A 20,314-nucleotide genomic window follows, 5' to 3' on the forward strand; every position below is an offset into this window, starting at 1 on the left:
CAGCCTTATTCTTCCCAGCTGTGATCTGAACTGTAGCAATGTCTGTCCTCTTTTGCACTTACTGTTAAAGAGAGATACCCATATCTGCATGTACCTGAATGCAGCTGCAGCTACTAAGGTGTGTATTAGCAAGCACATTTGCAACATAAAACATAAATGTCTTGAGGGTTTTGGCTACAAACTGCACCCACAGCATGGCTCCACTTGAATTATATCTGTTAGCTCACAGAAAGACTTCTGGAAAAATAATCAAAAAAAAAAAAAAAAAAAAAAAAAAAAAAAATCGCTCTTCCAAGACAAAAAACTTGCTTACCTTCACAGTTGATTCTGTCACTGCTTAACTCAAATCCTGGGTTACACTGACAGATGAATGAACCCAGTATATTGTAACACTGTTGTGCACATGGGTTATTGGCATCGCATTCGTTTATGTCTGAAAGGAAAAATTACAGATCTTTATCTTGTGTAGTTGGTAATTAGGCTGATTAAGTGGATTAGTCCTTAGTCTGGGTCTATTGCTTAGCAGAAGCTCAGCTGACTATATCAATACAGATCTTCAGTCTCTGGAATGATGTCAGATCTATGCTTTACATTCTATGTAGAAAAAAGAGTACTTTTCCAGGAATGAGAGTTATTCCAATGTGTGATGAATTCTTCCAAAAATGTTTAGTGTGACTATTAAACTCCACATTCCAGCGTCTTTTTTTCAGGTAAGAAATGCCAAGTCTCTATAAATAATTGATATAAAGAACACATACTGATAAGACCTCTCAGCATGCAGTGGTTAAGATTTGAGCTATTCATTATTTTTAAAATTTGTTTTTTTTAAATTCCATTACAATTATAGCATGAGCCTTTGAGGCCAGCAGTTTTGCAATGCTTTAAGGCCTAGACAATACTGGGGGAAAGTGTGTTTCTGTGCTAGATTTTTCCCATAATGTGCCCGTCCTAAGAACACATGTGAGAACACTGTGGTATGAAAAGAGAAGCAATTTTTAATGGGAAGTTGATATTACTGAAATCACCTCTGAAATCTAGAACACTTGTTTTTCATAGGCTGTTGACCAACTGCTGCTCCTCTGTCATTCACTCTGTAGGTTTTAGTGTATTTTCCCTTGTATTCCTCCCCTGCATGTTTTCCGTTTATATGTGTGCTTATCAGATATAACCATTAGTAGAAAGCTACATTTGAACAAAAACCCCTTGAGTTCCTGGCTTTTGCAAATGCTTATAAATGTCAGAAACAGTCATTTACAGATAAAACTAAAACCTGAAAAAGATAACTAAGACTAGGCATTCACAAAAACTAAACCAATGAGGAGGATGTTAACTCTCTATATGATGAACCTTCTAGTCCTGAAAATGAATGGTAATAGAGGAAAAATGATCACAAAGGTTTTTTTTTCTTCTTCCTTTTAGTTAATTTCTGGCAATAGTGCAATTAATGTCCATCATGACAATGCTACCAGAAGGAATAATGAGCTAGCCCAAGCCAGGATTCTGTTTGTTTTCCTTCCCAGAAATGCTGACCCACTTTCAATATATGCAAAAGTTGTAACACACATGTAATTGGTACAGCTGTCAAGTATCACTTCTGCCAGATGACTGTTGCAGATGTGAAAGTCTGTCTTCATGCAGCAACCATTAATTTACAAATTTCCATAAGATTTACTTCACCTTTCCTGGTGGGAGTATCCCTTATTAGGCTGGGAGGCCAGCAAGTCAGAGAAGGGTTGGTGAAGCACCTAACAAGCTTGGAGCTGTCATAGATTTGTGAGTGTAATTGAAATAATACACCTTGCATTTGAACCATGGAAAGGGTCAAGTAAGTGACAAGTTCTCTCACACAGTTATGTTGTGTCCATCTGTAGTTTTTTATACTATCATTTGATGAAAACCAAGAAATTCTTCTCTTCAGTGCTATGTAGTGTGCTGGGGTATTTGATAGGATATGGCAATGAGTGGAAGTAATGGCAGAAGCTGGAAAACTCCAATGGATTTTTATATATATATAAAAATATGTCTATAATACAGATTTCACATCTATAAAAACTATAGCCGTAAAGAACTTCTGATCTCCATTTGCAATCTACATCGAAAATATTTTTTTTTTTCATGGCCATTTTCTCTGCGTTTCAGCAGGCATAGTTATCTTTTTCTTATTGTTCTAATTCTTCTAGAACACAACTTAAAATTTCAAACTTAGCAGCAATCTTCAGTTTTACCACAGGGCTTCCCTTAGTGTTTACTTCTAAGGGGATGATCACTTCTAAAGGGTCACTCCTCCTTACTGACCCTCATTTTCACTTTAAATAGTATTTTCCAGATATTCAAATGTGACATTTATCCTTTCTTTCCTCACAATGTTTATCATGTGTTAAGGATAATTACACTTAACTGTGGAGTTAGTACTGCTTCCCCTGGTTTCCAGTTCCAGCCTTTGTGTTGCATTAACTGGGAACAGTATCACGAAAGCCAATGATAATGCAAAGTGATCCATCAGAACTGAGAGAATAATTAAATCTAAGGTTAAATAATGAATATAAGCCTCCAGCATTCCAGTTACCAAACTAGATGCTCCTCTGAAACCTGATATGCCAAAGAAGTAGAAGGTTTTCAATAAGGCTCTAATTTTCTCTCTAACCCTCCTGTACTTCTTGGATCACTTGCAGGCAAGACTCTCAGTACAGCAACAAGTATGTCTTACTGGTTGGTATTTATTTCCTTTAAGATGGCATGAAGATACTTAAAATTTCTGCTGTGGCAAGTCATGTGTCAGTATTTGTCTCTAGATTGGGTGAGGTCATGTGTAAGTATGTACAGAGAAGTTCTTACCTACGCAGGTGTGGTTGTTGGATGCTAACTGGAAACCAGCATTGCACTGGCAGTAATAGGAACCGGGGGTGTTCACACATCGATGGTGGCAGTATGGAGGCAGGGTGCATTCATCAATGTCTGAGTTAACAAAAAAGAGAAATTAGTTAAAATTCAATCATGGTGCTTCACGGTTGCTGTCTTGTGTCTAGATAGACTGTAAAGTAAATTGCACTTGATTAAAAGCAGGGGGGAAAAAGAGCTAATGGGAGCTAGGTACTGCTTGTATGGATGCTAACTGGAATACACTTCAACTTTTGTAAAAACCTGTTGTATGCTGATTGTCTTCTAGACACTGAGATCAATGCCCATTCCAACTTCATATTTTATTCAGTTCCACAGTACCGCTTAGTCTTGTTTATTTTGTATAGGTAAACCCCAGAATGTTCTGCTATTCAACCAAGATTTCTCCTGATCAGTCGTAATGCTGACCAACACAGTGAACGTGGCTTGTAGCTCTTGTTTTTCCAAAAATTTGGATGCAGCTCTCTTGGCATGTACTAAATCTTTTTAGCTCCATTAGGAAGAGACCAAACTTTCTGTGCAAGTACAGGGGAACAGCGAGGATTGAAGATTAATGGGCCTTGAAAAGGAAACAGGTGGTTGTGCTTCTGCAGGGATCCCCAGAAACTGGTTTGCTCCCCCAAGGGGCTGTCACTGCTCCCGTTCCCCCCCGCCTCTCCTGCGTTGGTTCCCATAGAGCAGCACTAGCACCTTCTGCCTGTGCTCTCTGGTGCCACAGAAGGTGATCAGGCTGGCTGAAGCTGGTGCTACTTCAGGCAGTATTAACTTCCCACAGACTCTCGCAGATTAGCCCTGGTTTTGAGGTGGAGCAGGCTGTCTTTCCAAGTTTCAGCATTCCTAATGTGCATTGGAGCAGGGTTTTCACCTGCAAACCACACGAAATGTGCAACAGCCCCTTTTACCTCTCTGCGTTTTAAAATGTTTCCTTGCATTCTGGAGGAGATACTGCTTCTGGTTTTGTCTGAAAAACTTTTTTTTTTATTATGCTGATTGTGCGTGTATGTGCAGCACCAGTCTTTAGCTGTGGTCTGCTTGAGCTTGGTGAAGAAATCCATGCCATGTTCTGTGCATGTACACAATGTGAGATTTCAAAGCCTCAATGCTCAGAAAAATAAGACCAGTTTTCACTGGAACAAAGAAAGGCACTTCCCATATCCATGCCAGATCTTGAGTTTCCTATCTCCAGCTGTTTCCACCGTAGATGTGTTTAAAAGGAGGCCAAGACTTTTTTTTTTGTTATAATGAGGAAAGTGTTTGTTTTAATATCAAGTGAAAAAAAATATTTAAAAGTTAACCCTTGCTTTGTCAAATTTGCAGTCACTGTTTGGGACTAAATTTAGCAGTTGGTATTTTGGATGGTTCTGAATGAAAAGCCTTATGCTGGAAAATTCCTGGCTATCTGTACAGTAGTGATTGTCGCTGTAACTCTTTTGTTGCAGAGAGAAATTTGGAAGTAGAAATGGAATAAATTAGGAGGCACAGTAGATCTCGTCCATCCTTGCCTTTAGTGAACTAAGCTCTTACAAATTGCTGTTTGAAGATCTGATTATACAATGTAGACACGTGAGTAATGCTTTGCTGTTTAGGCACTGCACTTATGACCAAAAATGCCTCCAGGATCTGACTCTTAATTCAGTGGAATTAGGCACACTAGGTCCATGTAGATCTAAGGGCTAAGCATTATCTAATCAATTCAGCCAAATCTTCTGTTTGAAGTAATGCTGCAGTCTCATGTTTCAGAAAAGACTAATTTTGCAAAATGTGAACAAGGAAAAAAAGTTCTCAGAAAGACAGTAATGATTTGTGAATCTAAAATCAATCAATTGTTAGAAATGAGTCCTTTTCTCCCTCTACCTTGAAGCCAAAATAGTCTGGAAAAATTTCTTTCAAATTTGAGAAACATTTCCTCCCATATGGAGAACCTCTATCAAGATCTGGCCCCAAGAACATTTTCTGGCTAAATTGTTAAAAAATCCCCAAAGACAGGCTTTATTCTGAAATGCTGACAGTACTAAGTGTAGGGATGTACTTATAATTTAGGTCAGTGTATAATATGTAACACAGGTGTTATTCTTGGTTTTGACCTAAATAGGAGAAGGGAAATTTCACTTTCCAGACATCTTCATGTGTAGATTTAGATGCATAAATGTATTCATATGTAGATATAAGAGTGCATCATTCTGCTTTACTTTGGAGGCTGTAGTAAGTATTCCATGAGACTTTCAGGTAGTACTGTAGGTCTTGACATTAGAAGTGCTATTGCAGAGCAGTAATATACTTTATCTGCTCTAAAAAAATCTAGATAAAGCCCAGCTACTAAAAAAATAAAAATCAATGACCTGTCAAAACAATTTCTCTACCTACATTCCAAACTACTCATCCTACTCTTGCACAGAAAACTGAGAGAAATCAGCTACCTCTGCATTTATATAAATTTGTCAGTTCAGGGTTTGACCCACATCTTTTGGGAAAGAGATAAGGATTTTTTTGTCGATTTCTGCAGCCCTTGGCTCAGAACCCTAAAGAGAGCCATGCCCAGAAATTTAAGTTAGTCTAGACATGTACTGAAATTTCCCCAGTTTCCTTCCTGCAGCTCTTGTGATGCAGTGACTACCTACAGCCTTTGCAAGACTTTTTGAAAGAGATGAAAATTAAGTTCTTAAACACTTCCAAATGCAGGATCTCTAACACAAAGAGGAGAACCTGAAGTGCTGTTGTTCCTCTTCTGCTAAGGAGAAAAAACCCCAAACAAATGCTTTTCTCCTATGCTTCATGAAACCAGTCTTGTGTCTTATTCAAAACCACTTCTTATATCACCTCATGATGTATATATTAAATTCTCTTATTTCATAGTCATTTTTATCTCTGACAAACCTAAGGCTTAAGGCTGAAGTGCCTATAAAAGCAATTCATCCATTGAAATCACGATTAAAGAGGTGTTAAGTACAGGCTGAAAGAAGACTGCAGGAACAGAGTAATGGCACTGCTCCATAATGTCCCCAAAAGAGGATGGAATAGGAAAGATGCAGTGTTTACGCTGCACTTGGATTGAATTTAATGCTATACTTGTATAGGTCCCAAGGGTGCTGATAGTTTATTTTGGCACAAAGAATAAAGCGTAGGGGTTTACAAGTTGCAAATATCATATACCTGCATTCAGAGTTTCCATCTCTTTCATTTATCCTCATAAAACACAGTGCAAGGGGGGCTCTGCAGAGCAGGGATTAGGTCTGTGTGAAGGTAGTGCTCTGTCCTACAGATCTGGAGTCAAGTCTCACTGAGGTCAGTGGAAAGACACGCTTTAGGTTTGCTGCTATCGTAGACTTACGACTCTATCTGGGACATTAGGCAATACCCCAATACAAACAATAAACACAACGGTAACTGTTAGGAAAATTAATCTTGTGAAGTTCGACTCCAAGTGTTGATTCTACTTAAAAGTTTCCAGGTCCATGTTTTAGTGATGAATTATTGTGATAAAATGATTATTCCATTGCATTTCAAAGTTACATAGTGATTTTTATGGTACACATACCTACACACTTTGTATTCAATATGAAGTTTGTCACTGTAGATAACAAAACAGAATAATTTAGTCCGGAGCAACACTTACCAACGCATTGGTCCCCTCGTTTCTGATAGCCTGGAGGACACTGGCAGCTGAAGGACCCTCTTAAATTGACACATACTTGGTCAGCTCTACAATTATGGGTTCCAGTTGCACATTCATCTATATCTTTATTAAAAAAGCAAATGCAATATTAGTCATAAAGTTTACTTATTTGACCCGTTGAAATGTTTTATGCATCTTCAAGCTACCTGTCACCAAAGGCAGCAAAATTCAAAAATACTCCAAAGATGTCATGTCAATGCTTACTCCATTTGCAGGACATAAAATGCTGTTAGCTTTCTAATAGCTTGTAACTCTAATATACTGCATCTGGAAATATTTTTAGATATGGTTATTTTTAACAACAGATATATCTTATTTGTATAAATACCATTAATGGTATTTGTATAAATACCATTAATATTTTGTACTTATCACTATAAAACTTTTAGTAAACTTCTTGCAACTTTATCATATTTCAACCATTTGCCTCTTTTGTTTAGTTATTTTCTATGCTGTTTGTTTGTTGCATGCTGAATTACTCTGGAAAATTTCAGCAAACATAGTTTAGCCCTTTCTCAGGAATGAGATGAGTTAAAAAGATGTTGTTCTGCTGATACTAAAAAGACATAAGTGATCTCTTTTGCATGGTTCCCGTGCTCCATACTTTGGACAGGGACTTGGAACTTGGTATGTAGTGGCCTTCTCATCAGGAAGAGATCTGCCTCTTGTCATTCCCATGAAAGTTTCCTCTAATTCAATCAATCTGTTGAAGCCTTTGGAAACAGTTTACGTATGTTTGGATTTGAACAGCACAGCTAAAAATGAAAATGCTAGACTGATACTTTTCAGTGTAATTCAGGCAGCTTTTAGTTCACACTAAATGCAGGTTTATACAAGTATAAACCCAACATTTTGTTTTTGCCTCTTCACTATAACTGCTGGAGGTACTTAATTATAATTAAACTGCATGTGCTGACAAATAGGTGGCTTAAAATGGAATTACAATTTGCTTTCTCATCTGAACATCCAAAATGTTGGAGAGCTTTTTATTGTAACCTGACACAGTACAGTGAAAAGACTTTTTAATTTTGGCATTGTACACAATTTGGAGACTCTAGGCTGAATAAACAAATTCCTTAAAACTTATGATCTCTAGTTTACAAATCTCAGCTGACCTCTCTATTTGTATAGGCACTGGGGACGTTAGAACATCACCAGTGGCAGATTCTGGGTGGTGCTTTGGAAAAAATGATGGATTCTTTCTCATAGCAAATGAAAACAATTTTGACCACAAGATTCAATAAAAAATAAACCATCAACAGTTTGAATTAATTCTCAGTGTTTGCACTTTCCCCAAATACCCAAATATTTTATGTATATCTTCTCTTTATCTGACAGGAAAAATAAAGTCCTTTTATGTTAGCCCGCTCTTTGCATTTCTGCCTAATACCAGTCCTAAAGCTGCCGTGTTGACGCAGGACTTGCCGACTGCATTGTTCTGTACTGACAGCTGAAAAGCACATTCTCAGGTGTAAAGACTTTCAGAGACTATAGCTGGCTGCCTCATACCAACCTGACACATCATTAACTGCTGGAGCCAAAGCACAGTGGAGTCCAATGCAAGTCTTTGCAGGCACTTCACTGGGCTTTGTATATACTTCTAGTTTCTACAAAACTTGAAAATAAAATGGCTATAGTCCTCGTACAGTTCAAATCCTTTTTGTTGCAGAGTGTGCTGGAACAAAAAGTTTATCTGATCTTGAGGAACTTCATATATGAGTCAACTTAACGTGAGCTATGTTTTAAGATGGATTAGTCAAAATGCATTAGGTCCTTATGTTGCCATTTGCATCTGTGGCTTGATTTCCATTTAGCTTAATTTTGATGGCATAAGAAGCTAAAATGAAGCAAACTAGATTGACTCGTGCACTCGGGGACTTTCATTTTTCCCAAGGGTGAGTTCAGTTTGGAAAAAAAACCGTTATTCAAAAGTAGTGTTTTGACTGCTAGCTGCCTCCTCATTTGGAAACTCTTGGAGGATTTGATGTGATGGCCAAAAAGATATGCATGGTTATAAGAATAACCTTTTCCCTGAGACTTGTTTCAAGGAATCCTTTGGAGCTCTCCTAAGCTTCTTACTCAAGGTAGGATCCCGCACTGTGTTGCGTAGTGGCTGTGATTGTATGTCCTGTCTGTCTTCTACATGTCATGAAAACATATATCGGTATGTAGCATATTGTTGGCAGGCTTCAGCAGAGCTTTCTTAGGGTTGTTACTCTGCATTGTCTTACTTTTTGCTATCTTGACTGTCTTTACTGCATGGCTTTTGTCGAGATGTGAGTCCCTAGGCAAGCCAGGGAATAAAGCATTGATGGCAGGTCTTTGAAAACTCCAATGCTATTGTTTTTCTGGTGGACTTCACTGAACTGCCTAAGGTGGGAAGTGAAGGTGAACAGGAGAGCAGCCTCTGTCCCTCACTGGAGAAGGGCAGTAGGCTGCCATGCTTGGAGTGTTCTGCTCACATCTATGCAAAGAAATCAGTAATTTCAGAGGAAAGCTGATGGCCTAAATATCACATTTAAGTGCTTTAAGGGAAATATTGTGGGAGGAGAACAAGGTGGCTAGAAAGGTTTCTGTGCGGGAACATTCAGTTCTGAAATCTCTAGTATTTCTGTGATTACAGACATGTCTACTGTTTTGAGTGATACAAGGGTGAGGAAGTGATTGGAAGATCTCAGTGCCAAAAGCAGTGCCAAATTTGAATTGTATTGGTGTGATACCAGAAGCAGCCCAGCCCTTGTGGAGTATGGAAGGAAGCACTGGTGGATTTTGCAATGAGATGCTGCTGCACAGATCTCTGCATCTGTGCCTTCAAGGTCCAAAGAGAAGTTTTCAACTTCTTGGCACTTACAGAATCACAGAATACTCTAGGTTGGAAAAGACCTTGAAGATCATCTAGTCCAACCATTAACCTAACACTGACAGTTCCCAACTACACCAGATGCCTCAGTGCTATGTCATCCCTACTCTTAAACCCCTCTGGAGATGGGGACTCCACCACCTCCCTGGGCAGCCCATTCCAACACCTAACAACCCCTTCTGTATAGAAATGCTTCCTAATATCTAGTCTAAACCTTCTGTGGTGCAGCTTGAGGCCATTACCTCGTCCTGTTGCTTGTTACTTGGTTCAAGAGACTCATCCCTCTTCTCTGCACCCTCCTTTCAGGGAGTTGTAGAGGGCCATGAGGTCTCCCCTCAGCCTCCTCTTCTCCAGACTAACCCCCCCCCATTCCCTCAGCCGCTCCCCATCAGACCTGTGCTCCAGACCCTGCACCAGCTCTGCTGCCCTTCTCTGGACACACTTGAGTCATTCAATGGCCTGTTTGGAGTGAGGGGCCCAAAACCGAACACAGTCATCGAGAGGTGGCCTATATGTCTCAAGGTGCCTTGAATTATCCTCCATTAGAGTATTTTTTTTTCTGACTGTCCTGAGAGTTATTGGAGCAATAGAGGAGTGAAGGCATTGGAAGGAAGCAACATCAGTGCTGGAGGTCTCTTTGGGATAAGGCAGATGGGCTCCGTTTTTCTCTGAGGTGGCAGAGGTAGAGTTACCTACCAATACACACACACAATGCTCTCCCCATGTGAAAAAGCATAATCTTACCCTGGTGGTGCCAGTATTGATCTGGGATTCCCACTTAAGTGTTCATGCTTCTTGAAGGGGTAGACTATCTATCTGCAAGTGTTTAGGGTCTGGCTTCCAGAGCTTCCAGATTGTTTTCCCACCTATGTCTCCTCTGTATGGAAATCAGTAACTCCCAGGTCTTCATTCCATTATTCCAAGAACTACATCTTCCACTTTAAATCAGACTTTTCCAATCCATTAGATTCCTAGCTTGTTTATCATAACTTACTCAGTGCCCTCTGATTCTGTGATTGTGATTGGGGAGCTGCATAAATTCCTGCTTTTAGTCGATATCAAATGCAACAATACGGGGATTAGATGGTGGTTATCCAAAGCACATTTTTTTCCTTAAATTCTACCATCTTGTTCTATTTGCTCTTTCTTGACAAAATAGCTAAACTTAAGTGTGCACAGTAAATGGTGGGTATTGGGAATCCACACTTCTGGCTTTTGCCAGCTACAGATACCCATGACTAGATTGATTTGGTGTCTGTGAAGACACAGCAACCTGGGGCTGTTCCTACAGGAACATCACAGGGTTCACCAGCTTTAATCTGAAGAGCAAGATAAATTTGTCTGACCTTTCTTCTCTAGCATGAATGTTTAATAATGTGTGTTACGTGCGTGTGTATTTATAATAATTAAAAAAATTAAAACAAGACACTCCATTGCACACACTTGTCTCTCTGGGGAGAGGGTGAGAGAACAAACATGTGACAGATGTTTGTCATGTTGCTTAATGCACTACTGGAAAGCACTCAAGATACCACAGTGATGAGTGCAGTATAAGAAACAGATCTAGAAAGAAAATAATGGGCTTTTACAAGCTCATTCTTGAGCATCTTTCCTCTGCATCCTCTTTTCCAAATCTAGTGTCATCATGATAAAGTTTGTTTCCATAAGTGTTTCAGCAACTGATGCCATAGCCGAAGCGTCTACCTTAAGCCAGTACCTTGTAAGATATACCTGGGAACACCCTCAAATCATTCCTCATCAACTTTATTTACATTTTATTTCTAGATGTTTTACATATATATGTTCACCCAGGTAGGCAATGTACATTATATTGGTGACCAGTAACAAAAATTATCTTCACTTTTAATGTTACCTTTTCTTTTTTTCTTTGTGTTTTCTAATCTTAGCTAACATTTGAAAAGGTGGTGCTGTTCACTACAGATAAACAAGAGCTGTAATATTTTATTAAGTTGTTAAACAACCTGAATAGTATTTTATTATTGATGCATGCAACTTGTGAAATATAGATTAATTCTTAAACTCACTCTATCTCTGAGCCTGATCTAAGATGTTGCACAGATTTTTATTCCCAGACAGTTATTCTTGGGACAGTTACAGCCTGTGTAGTTGGAAAATTTCCTTTGAAATAGCCTGGGTGTGTCTAACAATCCTTTTGCAGATCGAACTTTGTTGAAAATGGAGCTGGATTATCTTCTGTCTTGGTCATTTTATGTAGTATTTCAATAGGCCTATCAAAAGCAAACTTACTACAGGATTTATTTGTGTTTAAAATAGTTATAAAAATGTAACAAAATTTGTAAAATGTGTTTGGACTGAGTAGTTTAATTTCTATATGTTGTTTACATCCAGAATGCTATACTGAGAGAGCTTCAATGTCAAGAATTTGGGGAATTGCAAAACACAGAATTCAGGCTCTCTTAAGTGTCTGAACTCAGATCTGTTAAGCATCCTGACACAGTCTTCAATTATATCAATCTCACATTCTGTTTTTCCCGCAGGCTTGTGCTCAGCCAACCCTTACCATTCCCAAAATGGGATAGGCAGTATGGTCCTCTATCAAGCTGCAATGATTACTGTTATAGAAAACCTTAAATTGATGGAAAGAGTCAAGAGAAAAGTGGAGGGAGAAGCATTACAATTGAGGACATGGGTGTCTCAATTAAATTACACCTAAGGTGCTCCTTCAGAAATGTTTATGGAAATCCTCAACTGTACTATAGTAAACATGGGCCGCTAGACCCCAGTGACTCATTCTGATATAAATATTGCCTTTTGGAGCAATCTCCAGGGCTAGTGAAGAAAGCCCATTTGAGAGGACTTTCATATTGATAACTATCTGCAGCTTGAGATGATGTTCTGATTTGCATAGGCTACTGTTCGAAGCTTGTAGGGTGCTACAGAAATAATGTGAGAACCATGGAGGGCAGCAGAGCTTACTCCTGTATTCCTTAAAAATATAAATCAACTTGCATTTCATAGTTTTAATTCCATAAGCCTCACTAATAGCTATACCCAGTGATTCCCTCATTTTCCAAAAATGTACCCGCACTCCCTCTTGAAGTGATTTACACAATTATGTCCTTCCATTGCTGACTTTGGCAGCCTGCTCTATATTTCAACCACCAGTTGTGTACAAAAATTTTGCCTGACCTGCTTTTTAGCTATAGCTTTCTTTAAATCTACTATATGGTTCCCTGTTTTTAGAGCTAGTTAGTTTTTCTATTTCTCTACTGCAATCCATTCTGTCAGGCTCTTATCTACATCCATAAAATTCTTTCCTAGTCTCTCTTTCTGAGCTACAAACCTGGCTCTGTTCCCTTCATGCTGTGACTCATTTTTCCCAAACCCCCTGACTCATGCTGCTTGCTCACTTATGCAACAGCTTAATCTCTGCAATTTTCTTCATATCATTAGGAGAAGTACATAAATTCACAAGATGCATTTCACTAGTGCTTCAAACTTTTGTAGAGAAAAATGCAATCCACATCTATCCTTCCTCTTATTCAAGCCTCTTAAACCTTTTCTCCTCTAGCTGCTCCTACCTGTATGTTGTGCTCAGAGCTGGAGAACTGTATTCTTCACTAACTGGAGTATGCCTTACTCCTGTGAGGTGCTCAGCTTCTTGCTGCTCCCTGCCTTTTAACATATTGCAATTTACTACAGCATCTTTGTGCTCTCCTTGTTTGTGTATGTATTCATCTGTTCAAACAAGTAACAAAATGTTTGTAGGTTGCTTTCTCTATTCTAATCTGTAACAATCCTGTAAGCAGAATATCCCACCAGATCAAAAAGGTGACTCTTAAAATGACCTTATCGGATTTGAATTCTTATTTCTGCCCATACTGAGCAGCACCAATGGACAAGGTTCTGAATGATTTACACAAATCTAAACTCAGAATGATTCCGCCGGTCAGTGTTGCACTTGTCATTGACTCCGTTTGTTTTGAATGTAAACGATAAATATTTTAGTTAATATGTTTAAATTTTTTGAGTTGTCAGTGTGAGCGAGAGCAGAAAATTACTTGGTCTATTTTTCTATAGGATTCATCTGACCTGAAAACACTGCTTCCCAGGTAAGCAGTGGCACCAGTGAGTCTGCTATCAGACATACAGTGATCTACATAGGACTGCAGGTATCGTGAACAATTTACTGAACTTCAGAACTCTGTAAGACCTTTCACTTTCTCTCCACTTCGTCAGCTTCCCTTCTGTCTGTAAGATATTTTATATTAGTGTTTTTCAGAAATAACCAACTGAAGGTATAATACTTAAAGAAATTCAACTATAGTTCCTCCACCATCAGTATGGGCTTACTTTATTTTACCAAATTAAGTATTCTGTCCCTTATTTATGTTTCTTATATTGTTCTTGCAACTGAAGCCAAGCTCACTGCTATGTCGTTTCCTGGATCCTCCCTGATCCTTTCTTACACATAGGAACAACATTAGCAACCTTCAAATTCCCTGGTTCCCTCCCCTGCCTTAGCAAGCTATCAACAATTTCTGTCAAAGGCTTTTCTATTTCCCTTGCTACTTCCTTCAACATTTGGGATGTTATTCATCTGGGCTGGATGCCCAGACAACTTTTAACTCATTGGTGTTGGGAGGCTGTTCTTTGCGGTGGTAAATACCAGCACTAAATATGTAACATAATACCAGGTAAGTAGGTACCAGAAGATTACATATTTAGAGAGATCTCTCACTTCTGGAGTGGCAAAACCTGTTAATGTAGAGATCTGTGCTCTAACAGTGCAGTCACTATCCGGTAGTGTCATGAGGTAGCGTCTATAATTCTGTACACCTCTGTAGCAGCCCAAAAACTCTCTCTTTATTGCTGTTTTTTCTCTCTCCTTTTTAAATTTTCCTTTGGCCCTTTCATGTTAAGTATATTGGACTGATTGCCCTGGTAACAAGTTTTCACAGTTGAGCAAAGATAACCTGCACAAATACTTGTTTGCACAGGAAAAATGTATGTAAGAGCCAAGACCTACATTTAAGCAAATATGTGAGGTAGAATGTTGAAATTAATGAGACTTTTATGAAAAATGGCACGACTTCTTTTGGTGTGCTGAAACATTTTCCCTCTCAAATTTGAGAGTATAACAAAGCGAGTTCCTTGTAGATTTGTCTTTTAGTCTTCTTGAACATCACGGCACAACAAAATAGAAGTAATGCAAAGTATTAATGTATATATAAAAAAAAAATCAAATGCAGTGCATCTTACAGGTTCTTGTATGATTCCTGTATCTGGACTGCAAAAGTGTTAGCAACTACCATGGATTTGGGAACTTACCCAAGCACAGTGACTTCATGAATATGAAGGTACAGGAAAAGCATCCTTCTATTAGCAGAGTTAATGAGGGATCAAGCTGTAATAATCAAGTCTGGACTGCAGTACTTTGTCACAATTATGTATTGTCTTTGGTATGTCCAAAGTGAATAGACTTATCACATAGAATAGCAAAATAAAGGAGTAAGCCATAGCTTTCAGCACTAGAACATCTCCCACATGTTTGTTTGGGAGTGGCAGGCAGCTGAAAAGGGAAAAAAATTTAAAATGAATGAAGCTTTGAATTGATTCATTACTTCCTTTCTTCTTCTACTTTGCCTCTATCTGTGATGCTACCTTCCTTCTCTAGTGTATGCCATGCAGCCTGGAAATTACACTGCCAAGGGTAAATAGCTTCTAATTTGGAGATATTTTTGACTTTGAAGGCAGATGCCACAAGCAGCTGAACGTGCTTTTTCTACTCCGTATCATAACATAAGACAATACTTCTAATGGTTATGTTCAGGAAAGCGTTTTAGGGGTGACAAGGTAAGGGTGCTTAACCTGAACCAGCACCCAAACATGACTTGGGCTCCTCTGCTGTCTGCACTGTAGCTGTCCAGGCTGGAAACGCTATGGCCAGTTAAAAAGCCTAATTCTGTATTACAACTTGTTCTGTCTTGTGCTCTGTACTTCTCCAGGCCCCCACCAGTACAAGCCATGGTTCAGTGCAGCTTGTAGGAATGTGTTCTGATATACATTCATTATCCAATTGCAACTAGAGTGAATTAAATGAATGTGACGCATAAAACACTGTTCAAGTGATACCAGAATTAAAATTATTATTATAAATAAGTGCCACGGCTAATAAGACAACCGTGTTAGTCTGATAGAAGGCCACAAAAACTATTCCCAAAAGACATTTAACAATAGTCTTTTCTACCTTGTGTGTTAATAAAACAAGAACATGGATGTTAAGACATATGTCTTTGTGTTTAAAGTTTCTCAAAGGGAAGAGTACTTCTTCCCCAATAGAAGACTACAATGTTAACTATTAGTCTTCCTGCTCATCAGAAAGAAAAATATTCCATGTTTTGTATTGATCTCTATTAACTTCCCATATATATGCCTGGCTTTATTTCTGCTGGGGCCATAAATGGAGCCATACTTGCTTTCAAGTTACAATCCAACAATTCAGTGCAACATGTCTGCAAGTCTGCTTCAAAATGTGAGTTGTCATAATGGTAAAGTTTTTATTTAGATTGCAATAGCTTATTTTTACTTTCAGGAGAGTATTTCCTGCTGTTGCTTTCTTGTGACTTTATGCTAGAGGTCTAACAACTTGTGCTTTTTGGTTCATGCCTGCCTAAGAGAGGATCACCCACCCATGATGACCAATACACTTGGACTATACTCAAAAACAACAAGGGTGGTTTAAACTATTCCATTATTGCAGATGAAAGAGTTCTCCCTGACATCTGGCATATCATCTTCAAAACTGATATGGAACATTTCCATAAATTCAGCTTAACATAGTTTTTGTGAGTGTTCCAAAGTATTTTTAACATGAAGAAATAGCATGCAAACTGATTTCCTATTTGAAAGTAAATGTCTTGTTCTTATTTCTAATTCACCCAGTTATTAAAAAGAAAAAAAAAAGTTCACTTAACTTGAAGCATACTGTTTTGTTTATTTAAGTTAATGGAAAAGCTAGTCAGTGTTTGATGTAAAGCTGCCCCCTTGCTTGAAAGAAAACCAAACAACTGGTTATGAATTATGAATATCTCCTAATAGTTTCCAGAATTATCTGAAGGATGTATTTTTTTTCTTAATTACGTACACTTGAAAGTTCCAAGTTCCCTATTCATTTCCATTTTGTTTATTTCTCTCCTTGGAAACCTCATAAGCATTTTCCTTTAGCTAGGCTTGACTGAACAAAATATTACTGCTACAACCTGTAGCATTAGGGAAATAAAGGCCCAAAAACTCACTGTGGTTTTTAATTAGGAAGTTGAAGAATCACTCATTAAATCTTTGCAAGCCTTTTCGCAGACACCCGCAGCTGCTGGGTGCCTGCACAGGAAAACACAAAGTTCTACTCAAAAAGTGTGCTTCAGAGCACACTTGAAAAAAATCAACTTTTATTCTGAGACAACACAAACCAGTTCCTGGAAAAAAAAATCTTGCTTTTCTTGTATGTTGGTATGTCTTTAACTGGTTTAGTCCTAATCTGACTGTTGCTCTTGTGAGGAACCACAGTGTCTCCTACAGCGAGGGAGGCATCTCCACGTGGGAGTTGCTGGCAAAGGTTCTGCAATGGGGGATGCAGTCAGGTGAAAACCTGCTCTGTCTGTGTGGCACCACCCTAGTCTGCATCTCCCTCTGACAGTAAAGGCAGCTAGTTACCAACGGAACAAAATCGAATTAACACAGCGAGCCAACCGATGCACTGAGCATAAACTATGTGACATCCAACCCCCTCCTGAAATACAATAGCCTGAGGCTTTTTTTGGTAGTGAATGCGTAGCTTGTCAGGGCACACTTCCCTACTTAAAATACAAGGGACTTAAGATATAAACCAAAGAACTTAAAGTATTTTATATAAGGGACCAATTTTATCAATAAAACCTTAGTCTCCTTCAGCTTTTGCAGGCTGAATGAGCTCCTTTAGGAATTTTAACTGTAGTTCCCAAGCTGAGAACATTTAAGTTCAAGTCGAGTTCAATAGCAGCTATCAGAAGGAGAAGGCTTATCTAAATGATGATATTGTTTTTAGCGCTAATCATCCTATCAGTTGGCAGTACCAACATGCTGAAGTCTCCACAGCTCCTACGTAAATAAGCAGATTCCTGATGCTGTTCCAACTGCAGAAATGCCTTTGAAGGCATTATTTAGTTCAGAATTTTTCCTCCATGGTTATGTGATACTTTTAGCATGTTGCTTATGTACCCACAGATGCCTTGTTGTGAAGAAATGTATCTAATACTTATTTACTTTCAAAGTATAATGGGTGGGCACTGGTCTATATTTTACCTTCTCATGAAATGAAAGATGAAATGGTTAAAAGAAATTCACTTTCATGCCTTTTACAACTTTTGAATGATAGACCAACAAAAGCAAATTATGGAAATAGTACTTAAAAAAGACACATCAGTTGATCTGGTCCAAAATATACTCTAGGGATGGGAGGGGATTGGAAGAGCTGGGATAGAAAAACACAATGTTCAGGTTGCACAGTTCAAGTAAAGTGAAGTGAAATGTATGTGCAAAAGTTAATATTTTTGTGGCAATATCAGTTTGAGTATGCTACAAACAAGCAGTGTTATGTGGTACTGATCTAACAAAACCATCAGGAACAGTATCTTGTAAATTTTTGTTTGCCAGTCTTGCCTTGAGAGTCAGCTCATGTGAATTCTTCATTTGCACTTAAATGGAAAATCCAGTTTTCCATGTAGTTCTTAACATGAAGGGGGCTTAAAATAAAGTTTTAAAAATTCTTTGTTTGAAAGAGAATAGATACAAGAGGCAAAGTCAGGCAGGATCAAAAGAGAGGCAGAGGCACCAGGGAAAAAGAAATCTGTTCTTTGAAGGGAAAAGAAAAGAAAAGAAAAGGCAGTATGAATATTTATGAAGAAAGAGAAATGAACATCAAAGTTCAAAAGATGTATCGTGATAGAGGTGACTAAGTGGAGGCTAATGAAAAGAAAGGGGGGGGGAAGCAAGGCACAAGAGCCCTTCCAATGTAGCTGCTTGTCACAGAAGTAGTGTTTATTAAACACTTTACTATAATTCAAGTCTAGCAGTGTGATCGGGTTAGATCACCAGGTGATGCCCAGAGAGCTGGTAAGTACCTGCCAACGTCTGTATTTTGCTGCTGGTTTTCTGATTCCAGTATAATCGGAGCTGTTAGTAGAATGCCTAAAGAGCAAGTGCAGAGGTGGCCTGGTGCATCCTGTGTAGCCTAGCAGAACGTGTCCTGCTGTGGCTGCATGTGCCTGGGACATGCAAGACCTGAGCCCAGGGGAGGTTACAGTGGGCTGGGGGCAAAGGGGGGATGCACAAGAATGGTGACTGAAGTAAGCTGAGGGTGTGCAGTCTACTGAAGATTGTAAGTTGGAGTGCTGCTTGGGAAGTATTTGTTGTTCTTTCAAAAACCTGACAAAAAAAAATCTTAAAACTGAAAATTATTATTATTTTTGGCCCCAAACTAGGATTTTTCTGGGGTTTAGCCACATTTTTTTCTGTGTTCGGAAACAAAAAAGAAAAAAGACACCAAAAAAATACTTTGTTCTTTCAATGAGCCAGTAATAAATAAAAACTAACATTTTAAAAAAACAGAAGTTTCCTTGGGAAGAGAGAGCTATTTTTTCTTCCAAAATTACTTTGCCTTAAAATTGTGATCTACTCTGCTCTCAGGCTAAGGATCTGACTTCCCAGCTGCCTTTAAGCAATCAAGTAGAGTAGCAATTGGGACAGCTTTTCTCTTTTGGTCCCCCCGCCCCGTCTTTGGCTGGGAAGTTACATGGGTTTGCCTCAGAATAGAGGCTGTGCTACCATAATCCTGGCACTTTTCACTGAAAGTAAGATTTCAGCAGTGTTTCCTAGAGTAAGTACAGTACTCCTGAAGTCTGCTTGCAGGACTGTCAGGATGGTGCAATGCAGCAACCTGTTTTTGTTTGCCTGAGCCTGTAATTTTTTTTCCTTTTTTTTTTTTTTTTCATACCTTGTGATCTTCACAGACTTCTGGCGAAGCTTAAAAGGTTAGTTTGAGAAGGGAGTGGCTATCATTTGTTTAGAAAATAAATAGAAAATAGTAGGCCAAATACCAGTAAAGTTCCAGTTTTAAAATATTAAACTAACATACAACATTGACCTGAAAAGGTCACATGAAGTGGGAGAAAGGACGTATTTAGACTGATTGCCAGGCAGGACGTGGGATCTCTCACTGACTTGGCAGTAGACACTTCAGCTCTATTTGCTATTAGTGCTGTTTCTAATGCTTCTTATTTGCTGAATTCTTAAATTTGACAAGATCCATGCTTTATTTTCCAGTATTTCCACGGTATTAAACAAGTGTGTAAATCTATTCGGAGAGTAACCAAGGCCTGCACCGCCCCCTTTGTTCTGCTTTCTCTTTGGGTAGTAGACAGGATGCTCAGAAAGCTGGGAAAATGGAAATTTTGAGGGGTTTTCCTTTGTGGTATGCTACTGGATAACACGATTATCTGTAACCTGTTTAGACTTGCTAAATATGGTGGAATAGGGCCCTTTGTTTTCAAATTTTTCAGTGAGATTGAAGAAAGAAATGACATTATTGTACTTAAACTACAATAGAGCTGTTACAATTTCTTCAGAAGAAATCGTAAGCTTTAATGAAAATGTAAGCATCCCTTTCTATGGTCTGACTTTAGGGTACTTGGCTAGCATAAAGTAGAAAACCTAACGCAGAAGATAAATAATTGCTGCCACATCATCTAAGCACATCATTATCACTGCTGGATGAGATGAAAGGTATTTACAAATGAGAGTCTGCCAGGAGAACACAGTCAGCTCAAGCTTGATCCAGCTCCAGCTGTAATCAATAGGAGCCTTCA

The 20,314-nt window shown here is 38.7% G+C and overlaps 1 protein-coding gene across 1 annotated transcript in view; it reads right to left on the minus strand.

Moving 5' to 3' along the window:
• EFEMP1 (EGF containing fibulin extracellular matrix protein 1) overlaps nucleotides 1–20,314 on the minus strand; it is a 48,794-nt gene that overhangs the window by 6,002 nt on the left and 22,478 nt on the right. The window contains exons 5-7 of the mRNA XM_026845991.1: nucleotides 6,512–6,634; nucleotides 2,836–2,955; nucleotides 314–433 (exon numbers count right to left, since the gene is read on the minus strand). Of these exons, the coding sequence (XP_026701792.1) occupies nucleotides 314–433; nucleotides 2,836–2,955; nucleotides 6,512–6,634 (363 nt within the window). The remainder of the gene's footprint in view (nucleotides 1–313; nucleotides 434–2,835; nucleotides 2,956–6,511; nucleotides 6,635–20,314) is intronic.

Source organism: Athene cunicularia (genome assembly GCF_003259725.1).
Source record: "Athene cunicularia isolate RWA chromosome 3 unlocalized genomic scaffold, athCun1 chr3_part1, whole genome shotgun sequence".
NCBI classification, from domain to species: domain Eukaryota; kingdom Metazoa; phylum Chordata; class Aves; order Strigiformes; family Strigidae; genus Athene; species Athene cunicularia.